Source organism: Aptenodytes forsteri, unplaced genomic scaffold (assembly GCF_000699145.1).
Source record: "Aptenodytes forsteri isolate BGI_AS27 unplaced genomic scaffold, ASM69914v1 Scaffold145, whole genome shotgun sequence".
NCBI lineage: Eukaryota > Metazoa > Chordata > Aves > Sphenisciformes > Spheniscidae > Aptenodytes > Aptenodytes forsteri.
In genome coordinates, this window is record NW_008795122.1 from 4023687 (window position 1) to 4042379 (window position 18693).

General features: G+C 43.6%; 1 protein-coding gene across 1 annotated transcript in view; it reads right to left on the reverse strand.

The window, feature by feature from the left end:
* SETDB2 (SET domain bifurcated 2) overlaps positions 1-18693 on the reverse strand; it is a 51423-nt gene that overhangs the window by 6915 nt on the left and 25815 nt on the right. The window contains exons 16-25 of the mRNA XM_009277147.2: positions 18418-18584; positions 15915-16049; positions 14152-14287; positions 12390-12497; positions 11459-11592; positions 8311-8357; positions 4937-4995; positions 3359-3425; positions 1548-1670; positions 199-270 (exon numbers count right to left, since the gene is read on the reverse strand). Of these exons, the coding sequence (XP_009275422.2) occupies positions 199-270; positions 1548-1670; positions 3359-3425; positions 4937-4995; positions 8311-8357; positions 11459-11592; positions 12390-12497; positions 14152-14287; positions 15915-16049; positions 18418-18584 (1048 nt within the window). The remainder of the gene's footprint in view (positions 1-198; positions 271-1547; positions 1671-3358; positions 3426-4936; positions 4996-8310; positions 8358-11458; positions 11593-12389; positions 12498-14151; positions 14288-15914; positions 16050-18417; positions 18585-18693) is intronic.

Below are 18693 nucleotides of genomic sequence, written 5' to 3' on the forward strand. Positions count from 1 at the left end.
CCAAGCATTGGAACAGGCTGCCCAGGGAAGTCGTGGAGTCATCATCCCTGGAAGTATTTAAAAGACACGTAGACGTGGTGCTTAGGGACATGGTTTAGTGGTGGACTTGGCAGTGCTAGGTTAACGGTTGGACTTGATGATCTTAAAGGTCTTTTCCAACCTAAACGATTCTATGCTCTGACAGCTTTTTTCACATACCTGAATGAATATTTGTCAGTACATTTTCAAACAGTCCACAGTCAAAGAGTGATATCACCGTCTCTTCATACTCTGGGGAAAGAGATAATTTGATTTAATATTACTGAACAAAAGTTTACAGAACCCTTGCATTAATGCAGAGCCCTACATTAGAAGTAGCACGAAACAGTACTTATTTTATATCATACCGATTGCTTGAGGTTTTAAGATATCTTCCTTCTCATATATTGAGAAAGAAGGATCAATTTCTCAATTCTACTTTCTTTTTTTTTTTTTAGTTTCATACAGAAAACAGGAAAAGGGACCTACCTGTAATTCCCTTTCTGGGTCTGCACCAGGTGAACAGTCGTGTCAGGACTGCACGTGTAATGGCAGGACTGACCATACCAATTCCTCTTGACAGACCATGTGACAGGTGGGACAGTGCTATCGCTGTTCGATGTTAAAAACCAGCCCAAAATTATGTCTCAGTTTCATAACTGAGGCTTCCAATGAAACAAAACAAACACCTACAGAGTTTGCATGACCGCTAAGAGGTTTGCTTAATGGTGAAAACCTTTGAACCCCTAATGTGCCCTGGACTTCATTACTGCTTCTAGCAGCTGCTGCCATGTTACACGCAAGCTGCTCGCGAGGAAGATTTAGCCAGGTGGGACATTTCACTTTCCATGCATGTGCTTCAGTTACTTTGCATAAATTAGCATCCTTTATCCAAAGGTATTATTCATAACTTTGTAAAACTGGGAGGACAATAGGAGAGGAAGGTTTGAAATTCTCTTTTTTAACTGTGTTGTGGACAAAGCAGCATTAGAGTGGAATCCTCCAAGAACAAAGTGCTTCATACAAGCTGATAATTAAACCCATAAAACCCCCAAATACACACTAACAGTTGACAAAATGTACATACTCAGGGATTTCTCCCTCAAAAGAGAGGGCTGATTGATATTAACAGGTAGCTGGTCCCTCTGTGAAGCTGTAAGAACAACACAGACTCATGATCCAAATAAAACCTCCTGGTTCTTTTCAGGACCTCTCTCTTCTTCAGTGCCTGGGAGAAGAGGTCTGGCTGAACCTACCTATGCTTATGCCAATGGGTAAAAGGTGGCTTCAAAAATTCAAAGTTTGAAGGCCTTACTAGAGCATGCTGAGTTGGCAGCTCTTCCCCTCTGCTGACACGGGTATACCAAAAAATACTCACTCTCCACATGCTGTGCAGCTGCAGAAATAAGACAGGACCCAGTTATTTGGCACTACAGAAGTATCCTCAGGAAGGTGACCCAGGGCCGAGTGCCTGGCATTCAGATCAGCATTTCTGCTCTGAGAGCAGAGTCCCCCATGGGTCTCCATACCTGTTTCTGAAGTGTTGTCATCCATCAGTTTCTCCTGCGCCAGGTGAAGTGTGTCCAGCATTTCTTCAAATATGTCATCCAGAAGCCCGGCTTGCTTGCATTTCCTAAGAAAGTCTATTCGGACTGTTAAAACATAAAAACACACACTCTCATACAGAAGTGATCCTGACCACAGCTGCATGGGCTTCACTCGCTCGCTTCAGAAACAAAGACTTTGGTTTAAGTCCCTCTTCCAGTAACAAACACTTATGCAAATCTGTGGCTCCTCCAGTTACCCATTCAGCCCTTTTCAGTGGGAACAAAAATGTGGTCAAGCAAACGTAAACATTGCACTGGGTATAGAATTACCTAAGCTCTAGATTTGGCTTCATTCATCAAAAGCAAATATCTCCACAACTCTAAATGCACCATTCCTAAAGCCTCCTGATATCCCCTAGTATAGGAAAGCAAGTGCTTTGTCTTGCCTTTTTTTTTTCTTCCAGTCCTCAGGACCACACCATGGACTGAACAGGCTAAAGGACAGAAAATAGTGCAAGAAGTGAATCAGTATTGGATTTGGTAAGAGAATTAAGTCTATTTTTACTCCAAGTGATCCAGGCATTAAACTTGGTTATTACAGCCCATTTTATACACCTACTTTGTCAGATTTGGACTGCTAGGGAAATAACTACCTATTTTTTCTTCATCTCAGAGCAGCAGGTCAGTGACAGGTTTCAGTAAGATCAGTTCAATGGGCTGTTCAAAAGGAAAGGGCTATCAGACAGCTCACAGAAGTCTGCCAGTCTCCATTAAAAACAATGTTACTTTTTACTGGAGACATTTGTGAGAAAAGAAAAGTCATTTCACTTACACCAGATGCCCTACAAGTATTTCAGGATTCTTTATAGGTTCCCTGTTCTTTATAGTGGTAGTAAAAATTCAGAAAAAACATTAGGCAGCCACCTACTGTTACAATACCGTGCCCATATACTAAGCATAGCCATGGGAAGGCGAATAATCACCACTAATGCCTTCCAAACTTCCAAGCGACAGCATAATCCCGACAAGCAATTGCAGCAGGACTTTTGGGGTAACATGAAAACTGCAGAACTGAAGGATGGGTCCAGTGGTTGATTTCACTGTTGTAATACCATATTTATGCAGGAAAATACCACATTGTGCTAAGCACCCTATGTACATCTAGCGTTCAAAATAACATAAGCGTGCGGTGGCAGCAATAACTGTAGCAGCGTTTAGCAAGTCCCATTCCTACCCGGTGAGCCAGAGCTCCTGTTCAAGGTGTGCTGAACTCCTCTCTCACTGCTGGGTTACTGCTCAAGCCCCCGCTCCTCACAGCACCTCCTCTGCTAACCCATTCCAGAGCACCACCTGGCAGAACTGCACCCTTCTCCTTCAAGAGGAGCTCAGCCCAAGGAGACCGAGGTGAAGAAGAAATGATTACATTTTACATTTAACTGTACTGATATGGAGGCGGGGGCAGTCAGGCAGAGGCACCCCTGTTTGCTGGAGACACACAGCTGAACACAGCAGCCAGCCAGAGCAGGGGCATTCCCGGGTGAATTCACCGGTTCACATCACACAGCAAGTCTCGGCCAAAGCACTGAGGTTTGTTTGCCGCACAACTATTAAAACCTGCACAGTCACTCTGCAAATCAGACTTCCGCTCCCTTGCCAGAGCTTGGAGAGTCACTCGTCTCGGGAGAATAATAAAGATACCTTTGCAGCATCGCTGCTGTCAACCATCTCCAAGCTCTGAATTTCAACGTAACAGATCACAGTATCCCCTAGTTGTTCTATAAAGTGAGTCGCACCTTTATGCCTGTTGTTTTTTCTTTTTAGTATCCGTAAACTGTTTTCTTCCGCTGTCTCTTCTGCGCTCTGTAAAAAAATCAAAACAACATATTTTTACATCATACTGACATTTACTGCTTTGTTTTCATTATCTTACCTCTGTATTAGCAGAAAGATAAAAAGCAGCCCATACTTCTGCGAACACAGTCAGCTTCTCTGCACAGCTAATGATATTCCTCTCCAGACATTCCATTTTTAAGAAGGGAAGCAAAAATCGCTTCAAAGCACAAACTCTTTAAGAAAAGCCCGACACCTGGGACACCACCCTCCTTAATTACTGCATTTGCAAATGGCACAGATGTTAACAAATGCCTACTGCTAACTCCCAGTGCAAATGATGTTTAGCTCCCTAGACCTGATGTAACACTAGAAAGGATTTGAGAAGAGCGGGGGAATATTTTTCTTTTCCTTTGGGCAGGACACAGTCATTCTCTGCTGTTCCACGTCATAGCGCAGTACTACAAATAATTCTTAAGCTCTGCCACAAAACGCCACCAGTGTAAAAATGCATTGCTTACTCAATGGTAAACTATCCCACAGTGCTAAATCCTGGAGCCCCTCAGCTTCTTATTTGCAGTGTTTGTACTGATTTCCGAGATCACTAGCACTGGAGAGCAGCAGAAACAGCACATTACCATGGGTAACAGGTCAAATGAATCTCAGTTACAATACCAGGAACGTAAGTGGATTTACAGCTGAGAAATTCTTGGAGACAAATAACCTACCCTTATAAGAGTACTACATAAAAGCTGCAAAGATCATCCACATCCCCTCACATGACCTCCCTTTAATCTCAAGACCTGGAAAAGGCAGAAGTTTTTCCCCAAGGAAAGCTGGATGCTAATCCCTCTAGAAAGGAGAAATCCCACCCCCGCTCCCCCCAAGAGTCAATGGGAGTTCCCATGCATACTTCTGTGGAGCCAAGAGAATCACCTCAAAACTTAGAAAACCTGTAAGTACAGCTTATTTTAACAACAGCCTCTAAAACAACTCCCCCTCCAACCAGAGGGATGCTCTGCTTGATAGCTCCCCAACCCTTGGGAAGGCCATCTTCACTGGCAGAGCTGAGAACTACCTGATCTGCAATGAAAATGTGCCAGATTTACCACAAGCGCAGGCTCACAAATGAGTAAGTGCCAGTTTAAAAGGCCAAGTGACTCATCAAAAGCAGTTTTTCATGGAAACTGAGTGAAGCGCTAAGCAAATCTGAGTGCTTCCAAAGAAAAGGAGCCCCCAAAGGGAAGCTCTTTCTGGTCATGTCAAGATCACAGCCACCAAGTCAGCCTGGTTCGGAGGTTCCTATCACATTTGTGCCGTGTTACCTGAGGGCAGCATTGGCTCTGCCTGAAGCAGCTCCAAATGCAAACAGTTTTGTTTTAACAGAATGACAAGATCAAAACAAGGCAGCTGTAAAGGAAAAGTTATTGCTTCTGTGAGGAAGTCTCTTTCTGAATACACTGCCAAAATACTTCACTAACGAAGTCCTTTGCTATAGCAGATGTGGGTTCCTGTTTTAGAACTACTTAATTCAGAATTACCATTTGTTCCATGATGGTGGAAGATTTCAGTGCATGCCTTCTCCTCTTATTAGCTGCATCTAGGAATCAAGAAACAACAAAGTAACAAATATGTGTCAACTTCAAACCGACGATTTCACATCATTCAAATTCTTTTTCCCAAAAAGCTACAGAAGTAAGGCACTTCGGGTGGCAAGGCAAGAGTATGTTTCAGCTTCCCCAAATACCTGACATTTCAGTGGAATTCACATTATTTCCATGTAAGAAAAATTACAAGCCTGAACCATTAGGAAGAAGTGCAAATCACTGTAGCATTAGGGTATCACTTTGCCTTTTACCTCAGTAAATCAAACCCCAGTTTTTAACATAAGATTTTTCACTGTGGCAGAGTGAACTTATTCTCCCTGGCAGCAGCACTACCTCTAAGTGGTAAAAGCTTCAGGCAAATTTATGAAAGATGACTGGTTTTTTTCCAGCCAATTCTTGTTTATGTTAATACACCCTCAAAACTAAGACTGCATAAAGAATTATTTCAGGTGTCCCAAAGACACGCAAATGGCATTAGGTTTTTCATCATTACGACGACCCTCCTAGAAAGCCTCCAGAGGCAATTTGACTTGTAAGTTTAGTATTATTTATGCTACAAAGTGGTTTTAGTGACATGGTATGAGATCTCCGCAAAATCATCTGCTTTTGCTCTGTCCTTTCTATTAGCATGCACCAGCCTCTCTCCAACATCATAACTGGCAGCTGCTGAAAACAGCTACAGCATCACAAGCAGAGAAGGCTAACTCTGGCAAGGAAGACATGGCAGGAGCAGAGAAAGCTAGAGAAGAGTTCAGCCACCCACCAAAACCTGAGGGTTTTAAACGCAGTGGGGTTATATGCCCCCTTCCTGTTTAACTCTACATCCTTTGGGCAGCACTTAGTAAGGTTTTTCCTGTTAGAAATCATCCTATTAAGAGGAATGAGGAGTTACTGTTGGTACAGGAAGGCTGCTGAAACAAGTTTGGGTTTTGGGTACCGGTGCTGTACATTTGCATTTTTCATGGCCTGAAAGGAAATCATAGCCTCTTACTTCATCCAAAATAGAGCTGGGTGGCCTGATTTGGAGCAATCTAGGAGATGCTGGTGTAGGTACAAAGTGTTCCTTGCTGTCTAGCACATCTTTGACCTGTGGTAGGATTTTCTCAGCTCTTCCTGATGTTTGCTTTAGGGATGTCTTATAAAACGAGAGGAACACAGTCCGAAGAGCAGCCCAACTCTTCCTGCTCCCCACAGTGTTCTCCGCTCCTCTACGTTTGTCAGCCTTTACTCTGGGCACATCCAACACTTCCAGTTAAGCAGAGGTTGGAGCCTGTTTCCAAGTCCAAACTGCCCTCCCATCCCTGCTGCACAGAGCTGCGAGATTGGAGGATTTCCAATCACAAAGCAGAGCCCTGACATTTCAGCACAGAAATAAGGAGACCTCTTGGCCCCTAAGGCACCCTATCCCCTTCCAATCACACAGCAGAGCCCTGACATTTCAGCACAGAAATGTTGTCTGGACCAAGAACAAGGGGGTGTTCCTTGACCCCATTTTCTCTAAGCTACTGGGGAAAACAGGCCTTGAGAGGCAGCCCTTTTGTACCAGCTCCTGCTCTCACACGGCCCAGCGCTGGCTCAGCCTGCCCCAGGAGAACAGCTGAGCTACTTCACCTGGGTTGGATCCTGAAAGTCAAAACTCTACCATGGAGCCACAGCGCTTCCATCCCAGCCTGTCTCGGTCCCCGCCCTGTGCGGACCTGCAAACACCCTCAGCACACGTGTCCCCTGCCTGCCCAGATGGGCCAGGAGTGGGCCAGAGTACCTGCTACTTCAGCCAACTAATCAGCAGATACTCCTGGCTATTGAGCACCACGCATGCGTCTGAGAGCTGCTCAGAGGCAGGAGACATTGGGCTTAGGGAACCAAGCATCATTTACCCAACTCTCACAGCTGCTCCCCACCTCCTGGGGTACAGCTACTCTCTCAGACAGAGGTGGGAGAAGCTCATTCAGGAGGCAAGGCAGACACTGCCAGCAGAATCCATTTGCCCCTCATAAACAGAGGGTTTCCAAATTAAGTGGCTCTGGAAGATCTCCTCTAGGAGAAAACTCTCTTCTCAGGGAACAGGCCATACATTGTATATGCAGCACCTGAAGGCACTAAAACCTTCAACCTTGTAAGATTTAAGCCTTCCTTATGAAGGAGGTGACCTAATGCCTTAATCTCATCTCATACTGGAAACGAAGCAATCCTGGCCCTGTCTAGTACCTGGGCAGGAGACCACCTGGGACCCTGGACAGACCCAACAAACTAACAACCATTAGACCACAGAAATCAAATTAATTTTAAAAAGGGAGGGATTGTCAGGCCTCAGAACTACAGATAAGTAAAAAGCAAAACTACTACGTGAAATAAGAAGCTGCATTTGTTTAGTGAACCATAGCAATATCAGGAGTTAAACGGACTGTATGTCTGGCTAAGAAGCCCCAGGCCTTATGGCTAAAAGTTTAAATGATAATCACCTAACCCACCCCTTGAGTGGCATCAGGGTGGAGCCAGACTTTGTCAAGAAGATTAGCCAAAGTTTGCTAGACTTCAGTGGGAGCACAACACTCTTAGCATTAGTGCTCACAGTCCGACTGAGCTTAACTTCAAAGTGAAGGCCAGTCTAGGACTCACTCCGTTTTGAGCAGGATTGTATGCATTAGGTTAACAAAGTCACAGCTTTGGTTGGTTAATTCAGTGAGATTCCTGACTACCCCTGAATCAGCAAGGACCAGGACTGCCAAATTAAGCTGCATTTCTGTAGCAAAGGAAGCAATTCTTAAACAGGCGTTGTGTAACCCTTTTGTTACACTTCAAAAGCTCTTTGGGATCCTTCAGAATGAAAGGCCCTACATAAAAAACTACTGCTGTGAATATGGAAGATGCAAATATGAACGTTTTAACGTAACTACAGATAAAAATCCCAAGGTGACCACTCCTGTAACAGCCCCCTCTTTGCTAATCAAGTGCAAGCTTGCACATCACTCGTTAGCGTGGCTCTCATCCCTCACGTGGATTTTACAAGCTGCTTGGGCCTACCTGCCCGCACACAGAATAATTCCATGAAGGATCAGGTCCACAGTGTTTTAAGTCAGTTTTGAGGGAGATTTGGAGAAGAGAAAATATAAACATTTCCTACTTCAAAAAACCTTCTCGATTTTTGTGCATATGCATGGATCTCAACCAAACCACTCCTGCAAGATTAGAAAACCACCACTTGATATAAAGGTGGAGTAACATTTATTTTGTTCAAATGAGTTATTGACTGTAGGATGCAAACTTTTAAAACAAATGAAATCAACGAAGCCATTAAAGAAACTCACCATAGTGATTGGTCCTATTGCCTGGGTCATGTTTTGGGCAGAACACTCTAAAATTTAAGTTCAATTTTAAGAAAAAGAGAAAAAGTATTAATAAATATGTAAACAGTTATGCTGACTGATTTTAACAGATATTTTCCCCTCTTTTCATTGAATGTAAATTGAAAGACGCTTAAAAAAATTATCAGGATTTTTGTTCAGCCTTACCCACCTAGAAAAGCACCTGCTGTAAAGTCACATACATGCGCAAGCTTGTATTCGTACTTTTAGAGCCTCGGTGGACTCTGAACACTGAAGCTTTGAATTATCAGTTCCATTACCCCACTCTGTTTGGACTTGCTCACTGTTTAAATCCTGAGTCAGACACATTTCATCTGGTGTGGCAATCAAACACTGTGGCAGAGGTACTCTTATTGAAACGCCTTATTAAAATGAGATTCATGCTGTCAAGATGAAATACCACAGTACTAATATTGCTTGATTGTAGCTACTGCTGTTCTGCCCCCTTGCCCTGTACCACTCAGGCCAGGTCCAGAACCTCTTTAGATGTATCTGCTTACCAGTGAGCTTCAACTTATAAGCCCTGCCTGACATGCTGGCACAGCCACACAGCACTGCACTGCCACGTGCAGTACCGGTTACTTGCCTGGAGACCTCTGTGCCCCTCCATTTCCACTGCCCAGTGCTGATGAGGTGGTCCCCAAATCCTGAGGAAGTAGGGCACCCCGTCTGAGATCCAGTAGCTTAAAGCTGTTCAATCCATTCATGCCTTAAAGACTTTAGTAATATGCGAGATGGGAATATTTTCTAGGAGAGCAATGTGAATTCCTTGGAAGATGCAAAATGCAAGAAATACAGCTGGAAATATTCCTTATCTTCTGGATACAATAACGTGTACAGAATGTGAACCAGCTTCTATAATATGCCTTTCTTACAGAAGGATCCCAAATCACTTTTTAAGCAAAACTGCCTTGTCAAGAGTGTGGTTTGGCAGATCTCTTCATTACAAATCTATTTGCCAAGTCTAATGCTCAAGTGTTTGGAAGCAATTTTTAAAGGGAACTGCATTTGCTAGGACATTTTCTAATTATTGTCATTCTTTTATTTTAACAAAATAGAAGCACTGACCTTAGAAACGCAGTCTGTTTCCTTGACGAGCCAGCTTTTTTGCATGAAATTCATTTTGATGCACAAAAAGAGATTTATGCATGCCTAACAATTCAATCAGAAAGCTAAGTACTGGAGGCACCTTATTTACAACTCTAAATTTCTAATATTGCCCTTTGGAGGTCGGTTTTTTCCTCCCCTCCCTTTAATTCTATTCTGTCCCAGTTAAAAACAACCTTCCTAAGTACAAGAACATCTTATAAAGAACAGACAATACCTTTTACTACTCAAGCCACTTTATTTGGAAGCACTTCCCTACTATCATTTTTGCAAGATGGCAGTACAAATTACGCTTATTTCCCCACCTCTGCTCTTACTAGCCACTTCCATAGCACTGTATGCCTTCTCTTTTTTGTTCTGCTCTATTTGTTTTGATAATCACTGCTCATCATCACAACGATGGCAACTCAGAATTTGAAAACACCATCTCTCTCTCGAAGGAAGTCTCTCTTTTGGTATGCTTTTCAGCATGTTAGATTTCACCATGAAAAAGTGTGTGGGGCTGTCAATCCACGTCCACTGTTTTTCAATTCCTGTTAGTCTTCTCTCCAATAATTTCAGGCTAGCGACAAATTTTGTGCTTTATTTATGCCGCTGGTACTGTGCAAAAGTCTTTGGGTTCAAATCCCTGAAACCTGCCTCACCATCTTTCTCTAATCCAGTCCTTTTTCGTCTCTTCAATACAGGTTGCTATAGCCTAGTTTCCTGTATTTCTTTATAGGACAAGCAACTAGTCTCAGTGACTTAATACAAGGCATTTTTAAGGGTCCCTCTTCCAAACCTCCAAGGTCACCAGCTCAGAAAACCACCAAATCATACTATATATTCAACCACTTCTTTATCAGTTTGTATGTAGACTGTTATCAGTCCCATTAATTTTTCAACATCTTGAGAAGTTCAGTCTTCTTCAGCCTGAGGTATCCTTTCTAAAGCTATATGATGAGAGCCATTTATTCTGTGATCACGGAAAGTTTCCATCTTCCCAGCTACACTCTTTCATGGGCTTTGCAGAATCCTGAAGGCTTTATAAGCATAAACTAAACATACCATCTTCCCTATACAGATGGGCTTACAGCCTTGCAGAAAGACGTATTTATTTTGGACTGAGCGCCCTAGTGAAGCAGCCAGGAGTGCAAGTGTTTTGACACAAAAGGACCCACCTTCCACTACTACTAAGGACTGCACTAGTCCATGTCTTCCTGAAACAAGTAGTGATTAGATGGTCTACCAGGTTAATCTAAGACTAACATGGCCTGTGATCTCTCTGGCCTTGCACAGAAATGGACATCAGGGCTTTTATGCACCTCAGACTTTACCTTCAGCACTCCAAAAGGTCCCTAAAGTCCCAATTTCTCAACCCCTTCATCTGCATCCTCCAAACAACTCGTTCCATCTAATGGCAATGCAGGCAGCCCAAGGGCAGCGGAAACCAGGACTAGCATGATCAGGACAGAAAATTTACTTAAAGTCTGTTTAATTGTGTTAATGCTAGCAAAGTACTTGAAACATAAGAAGGTATTTGGCAGGAATACAAAGTTCTCTGCTGGCATATGGAGGGAAAATGACCAGAATTTGCCTAATGTGAACAGACCTAGAAGTGCTATAGCCTGGTCTGTGCTCAGACAACATTTACTGAAGCTTCTGAACCAACAGAACTTGAGTGACATTAAAAAAAATCTTGGTCCTTGAAGACTAGCTAGATAGCCAGTAAGGACTGACTTCCTCAGTTCTGGCCTCGTGATCTTTCAGGTGTGTTACAGGCTCAAACACTGAATAGATTCCTTCCCACTGCTGTGATGTTTTCCTGTGAAAGGAAAACATTTCCCCTATTGCTTGGGAACAGAGGATCAAGCATCACTTTAAGAGAGGAGAACATATTTCCTTTTTAAAAAACTTTAAAAACCACACAATTTTTAAGTCTCTCTTCCTGACACCACTACCAAAACTTTGACAATAATTAGTTAGAAAATATTTGGTTAAATACCGGTAGACTCCATTTACTTCATCAGTTTCTATTGCTGCATCATCGCAGCGTGCACAAAAGTAGTGATAACTTCTGCGACAGGCTCTTTCCTCACATCCCACAGTGGCTCCTTTCTTACGACAGAAGTTGCACACCTGGAACAGGATGAGGTTTAGCAGGTAAGCATTAAAGGCAGCTACTGAAAATCTTGCCACAGAAGGCAAATACTATCCTCTGTGGGAAAATCAAATCTTTCATTGCAAGTCGCCTCTGTATAACTCCTCAGGCAAGTTCACTCCTGCAAACTCGTACCCTGGTCATTATTTCAGCCACTTTTTTTGCTATTTTGACTCTATTTCATACTGATGAATTTGTAAAATGATGCAGAGCGCTATGTGGGGGCACTGGGCAACTTTCCCCCCGCCTCCCCTAAATCTTGCCCGAGTTATTTCAATTCCTATTGGTATTAGTGCTTGTATTTATGTTTTCTAGGCTAACTTCATAATGAAAAGAGTTCCACCCAGGAGGTAAGGGAAGAGGGCAGCTGAGGACAAAGCCAGTAAGAAAAACCTCATACAAATAACCTTCCTTCTGCTAAAACCAGAAGGTGTTTCCCTTTACACTTATGGATTGCATAATTTTGTTTCAGGCACTGGCTTAGTCCTTTACCAAAGTCTCTTAGGAAACTTAGACTAAGGACTTAGTCTCTTAGTCTTTTGTCTTGGGGGAGGGGGGGAAAAGAAAAACCAACACATTTTAATACAAAATGAACTAAATTTCACCAAATATAATGTCAAAACAATGCTTCTAACTTTAAATCTGTAATTTCCCTAATCTTAGTAGAACAGAAGGACCAAGTACTCTTCTGCATTTTTTTAAGCATAAAACAGGCCAGACAACCTTCAGTACTATGAGACAGGACTAAGTGCAGATTCAGAAAGAAACTCCTTACCAGCCGCTTTCCTCTCTTGAGTTCTTTCAACACTGATGCCACATCAAACCTTATATCCAGATTATCTGGGTTATACTCTTCAGATTCCACAAATCCTGAGGAAAATAACTGAAGACAAAAGAGACGATATTAAGAATTAATAGACAGACTCGGTCACCAGTGCAGAAAAGAGGGGAAGGGTATATCTTTTCTTCTTGCACTTGCCCTACCTAAGAAGGCTGATTTTTCTCTGTGTTTTTAAGAGGTTTCACCTACACTGAACAGGGAGCTGTGCTTAAACCTTTTCCCAGCCAGAAGAAGTTCCTCTGTCTACATAGGAGATTTCACACGACCTGAAGGTCAACTAAGAAAAGATAACAGGGTGAGAAAGTGAACTTAGTATGAAATGTGAATGAAGAAAGTCTGGAAGTCCAGGCTACCCAGAGTAAGGAGGAGAAGCTCTTCGGCTGACAGACCTCCACACCTTGAACATCTTGTTATCTGCCCAGTTTTTCAGCCTTACAGCTAGATGCAACATTTCTCTGTAATAAAGTTTCCACACAGTCCAATGCTGACAACAGTTGACTGCATGAGAAACATAGGAACATTGTACAAAGCCTGGGAGAAACCCACAAAAAATGTATACATGCACATTCAGGCCACTTTAATTCCCACAGGAATGCTGAGCCATGACAGTAAGTGAGGAAGGGGAAGTTCTTAGCAACTTTTTTCTAATCACTATATATAGCTAATTCCAAACAAAAGCGAGCTACTCTTATGTCAACTGGCAGGCACAGTCTGTCTGCTCAGAAGGTGATAGCTAACTGCAAAAAACCCAAACAGCACAGAGAAGCCGAAGGCAGAGAAATTAGTAAAGTTGTCGCGCAAAAAAAAAAAGAGAGCTAGAGAGAGAAAGTTTCAACATTGTAGCAACATTATAGTTCTAACAAAACCTGTTCCAAACAAAACACCCAAGTAACACTGTAAAATAGGTATCAGATGTTTCTGAAACATTCTGCTAAAAAAAAAAAAAAAAGCAGAAGAAAAATAAAGATAGAAAAATAAAGATGTAAACATAAAACCTGCGAGAATAAGGCAGCTGGAACAGTGAAAGCCAGAAAGCTGTTCCAGCAGCAGATCCATCTCCTGCAGTAAGCGACCCTCACTGAAGGGAAAATATGGCATCTGTAATTGATTCTGCACACCAAGAACCAGCGCCACTAAGATCCCAGAATAAAGGGAAGGCATTTTGACAGCAAGAAGAGTAAATACATTCTAGGATCGTAGCATGCTTAGAGCTTCACAGATATTTTTATACAATCAACTTCTGCTATTTTTATTCCTTATTTTACATAAGGCACAGACTGGCAAGTTTTTTTACCTTGATATATCAAGTGATGTGAATATTTTCCTGCAAAGGTTTAAGTAAGCACACAACTTTCTGTGGTCTGAGAAGCCTCATTCAATTTAGTGTCTCAAGAAGGCCTATTCCTACTGCTAGACTGTGTGTCTAGAACTGTTGATCAGGACAGACACACATGAAAACACCACAAAACAACGTGTCCAGCTGTGCAGCCGTGTCCTCCTCCTCCTCCCCCTCTCCAAAATTCTGGCCAAGCCCTGTTGCTTTCCATAGCTTTTCAATCTAATATAAGCTTGCTGGTTTGGGTAACTAACCATTCAGACACCATTGTAGAGTCAAAAATAGACAAGCAGTGGAAACTTCCCCTTTAGCCCTTCTTCTCCATTCCTGTTAGATACCGACCAACTAAAAGCCACTCACCAGACAATCCTGATGAGCTGCAATATTTCGCTCTTTGGCAATATACATTACAGAACCAGCCTCCCCGTCTGAACAAAACGCACATGTTCTTCTCACCATCTTCGCCATTATCCGGAAAACACCTAGAGCAGGAAAACTGGGACAAAACATAAAGCAATTGATGCAACTATCATACGCCAAGCAGGATGAATAGAGGAAAGCAGAGCTTGCTAGCACTTGCCCTCTAACTGCTCCTTCACCTACATCCCCTGAACTTTGGTGCTTTGCTCCTCCAGCAACAACTACTAGTAGAATAGGCAAAGCCCGCTCTTGGGCCAGCGCTGGGATGGAAACCAGCTCCCAGGAGCTCCAGCAGTTAGAGCAGGAGGAAAACTGGTTTCTTTCCTCTTGGAAAGTCACTAACAAGTCATAAGGGGTAATACAAGAGTTTTCAAGCTTGCTCGGCCAGCAAGTCATGCCCTAGATGTGAAACGTCGGCAATACCTGCTCCAACAACAGGCCCAAGAGCGGGCCAGCAAGTCATGCCCTAGATGTGAAACCCCTTTTATTTGGAGGAGGTCAATCATTCATAGCAGTGCTTTCCTTAAGCTAGTTCTGCCACATGTGGGTCTGCAAGTCAACCGAGGAGAGTCCCCAAACTTTTCCAGTGCCTTCCAGGAGTTCATAGAAAACAAGGAAGAAACACCAATTCCTTACTGTAAAAAGGATGTAGCAAAGAAGCGTGGAGAGGCTAGCAAGTAAAAAGGGGCAGAAGGCAGAATCAGAAATGAGAGATTTGAACATTCCCTCTCAATGAGGTGGAGCGCTAACATGAGTGACATATTATCATGTATCCTGGGATTTGCCCAATGCACACCTGTTCCCTTTTTCTGGCCATATCCACTCAAGTCTTAATTGTTCTTCTTCACACAGTCTCTCTTTTCCCTCAGCAGCTGCAAAATTTTAAGGCCAGCTATTTATTTCACAAAACAGTCTAAATGCTTCTGGATAAGCCTTTACCCACATCCCCCACCAGTAGTTTAGAGCATCATGCCACACATTAGTAGCAGAAGTTTTACTTTGTCTGTAGTTTCTGTGCAAGTCCACTGCAGAAATCTTCAACAATTTCCCACTCCTAGTAGGTGTGATACTCCAAACTGCCCTTTGCTGGAGACGTCACCTCTGACAGCACAAACTCCTGTAGGATAAGGGTAAGAAAAGTCTGCTTTTACTTTCAAGAAATAAGAAGATTTGAAGGTAAATTATTCTAGTGAGAGAGAGGCAGTAAGGTCCAAGTACAAAACGGGCAGGAAATCTCACAGTCTAGCAAATCTTGCAACCTTTCTGTGGCTTTCAACAGCCAACCTCTGTTTTCATTAGTTCCCATCTCCCTTCCATAAAACGGAGGGGATAGTCTCAAGTGAGAACAACACCAGACTAGAAGGGGATTTTTTTTTTCCTCTGGCTCTGCCACTGAGAATTTACTTAATCACAGCAAGTCACTTCGCCTCCACACACATCCGGGGTTTTTTCCCCCATCCTTCTATCTCTTGTAAGCGAGGTAGGGTAGAGACTGATTTCCAATATCCATCTATACAGTGATCATCACATCAGTCTCAGAACTTAAGCATTAAATAAATACGATAGAAAGAAACAGAAATGTATAGAAATAGAAATATTAGAAATAGAATAGAAAACAAAGACAGAAAGAAATTAAAAAGCAGAACAAGCTAGAGTTTGAACGGTCTAGAACTCAGGAAAGGTTCTCTGCAGCAAGCTAATACCTGGAATCGATGCAGATACATAGGCCCTGCTCAGGCCCAGTCAGAGGATCCAGCTCTGGGAATTTCGTGAGGAAGAGGCTAAAGGTGGAGTCTACAGTCCCTGGTGTTCTTACAGGCTCGGGAGAAATCCTGGTGCTGCAGGAGAACAGAGGACCTTAAGTCAAGGTCAGCTTTTGGGTTACTCCAGCACCTCTGCAGGAACCCTGAAGCGGTGGAAGGACAGCCCTTGGCCATTCCTCACTGCAGAAGCAGCCAGCTTGCACCCGCTGCCCCATTTAGCTCAGTATCCTGCCCCCCACAGGAGTGTTGCTTCGGCCCTGTGCTCTTCCCTAGCTTTTTGCTACAGATTACTGCCAGGGAGAGGATACTGAGCTAAGCGGGGCAATGGATCCGGCTGGCTGCTCTCAAGTGAGAAGAGAATGGCTAAGGGCGTGGCTCCAGTTCCATAGTTTAAATACATTTCGCTTAAACAACCCCTTGTTTTCACAGATCTTAAGCCTGCCGCTCACGGATTCCATTTGACACCCCAGGATCTGTCTGAAAAGGCAAGAAAGTTGTTCCTTACTCAGCTCCTCCAGTAACACTCGTGACAGCACAGATCTGTTGTTCTTTCTCCTACTGTCTCTTTTTCAAGTTGAAGAATCTGAAACAATTTAGTTGTTCCTTGTACCGAAGCTGCTCCACATCTTTGATCATCCCTGTCACTTCTCAATCTCTTCGCTACTCCTGCTATGTTCCAAGAGGAGCAAACGACCTTCAAAAGGGTGGGCTACCATTTACAATGCAAAATCACAATGGCATTCTGCATTTTTCTCTTCTTTTCTTAATAAAGCTTAATGTTTCAATCACATTTTAGAGTGCTTCTGAGCATGGAGCTGGCACTTTCATAGAACTACGTATCATAGTCCCCCAGATCTCTTTCCTAAGTGGTATCAGATAAGGCATCAGCATTATGATTGTTGCTCTGACACATGCATCATTTTCCACTTATTAATGCTGGATTTTCACCTGCTATTTTATAGTCAAATCACTCGCTGTCACAAAGTCCTTCTGCAACTCTTCACAGCTAGCTTTCCCTTTCACTGACACTCCACTAATGACAGAGCAAATGAAGCCGCAAAACAGAAGACAGAGGAGAAGCAGCTGAGGGAAAGAAACAGTCACGTGCCTCTGGCTGCTTCTCTGGTACCTGCGCCGTTTCCTACAAGCAGGGTTTACTTTGCAACAAAATGGAAGAAATCGGGAAACGAAACAGAAAGTAAAAAGGGACAAGAACGTTGGCAAGTGCACAGGGATCGTGTCACTTCCAAATACAGCTTGCTGAAACACTACCAGTTTGTCTAAGTATTTTCTCTCCAGAACCAATTCTGAAAGCATCTTTGCACATAAATACACACATTTTACACAGGAGGAAACTACGGCACAGAATGTCACTTGGCATACCCGTAGGGGAGTAAGGAAAAGAACCCAAGTCCCCTGACTTCCAGCACGCTACCGAAACCCACTGCCCTAGCTCCTGCTCTGCTCTCCTCTTCACCTCAGTATAGTTAAAGATTTGATTTATTGAAGTAGGGAGAAAGAAAGAAATTACACACCTGTTACCCCACATTCACTGTGTCCTCCATTTGCACTTTGTGGGGAAAGAAGCACTGATGGTCATATATTAGCTGGGCATGACCTACACAAGCCCCCTCCCCATTCTCCCCCAAGTCATTAGCAGCTTAAACGCACCCAGCCTTTGCAAGGCTTTCAGAACAAAACCAAAGAAACCTATCTTTCTGATTACCTTTTACTTGCTACAGGGGAAATATTTTTAAGAATATAAAAAAATATTTTCTTTAGAAAGGTATATGTTAACGTATCTGACCCAAGTGATGGGGGTGACTGGAGAGCTCCTCATTAGATCTAAACTCTCACCTATTCACAAGATCACAGAATCATAGAATGGTTGGGTTAAAGATCATCTAGTCCAACCCTCCCGCCATGGGCAGGGACATCTTTCACCACATCAGGTTGCTCAAAGCCCCGTCCAACCTGACCTTGAACACTACCAATGATGGGGCATCCACAACTTCTCTGGGCAACCTGTGCCAGCGTCTCACCATCCTCATCATAAAAAACGTCTTCCTTATGTCCAATCTAAACCTACTCTCTTTCAGTTTAAGACCGTTGCCCCTTGTCCTGTCACAACAGCACCTGAGAGAAGGGCTCAGTCTTTCTTATAACCCCCCTTTATATACTGAAAGGCCACCGTAAGGTCTTCCCGGAGCCTTCTCTTCTCCAGGCTGAACAACCCCAACTCTCAGCCTTTCCTCAGAGGAGAGGCGTTTCATCCCCTGACCATTTTCGTGGCCCTCCTCTGGACCCGCTCCAACAGGTCCCTGTCTTTCCTGCGCTGCGGACCCCAGAGCTGGACGCGGTACTCCAGGTGGGAGATGTTTGGGCTTGTACTGTTAGAGGTCCTCAAACGCTCCCTGATGTGCTTCATAGAATAACACCTCACCCTTTACTGACACGCCGCTTCCAGCATTTTAAAAGCGGCAGTGTCATTTTTAAGACACTAACGGCTCCCGCCTTGCCACGACCACGAAGTGCCACGCGGTAGAACTTGAGGAAGAAGGATGCGGATCGACCCTCCGCCGATTTGGACACCTGGGCGCTGAGGCGGGGCTGGGATGGGACATGCTGAGGTGATGTCTTCCCTCATGCCCTGGTGCTTCGAGGCCTAAGCAGGGCGAGCTGTCATCGGGCCGGGCCTGCCTCGGCCCTGAGCCTCCCG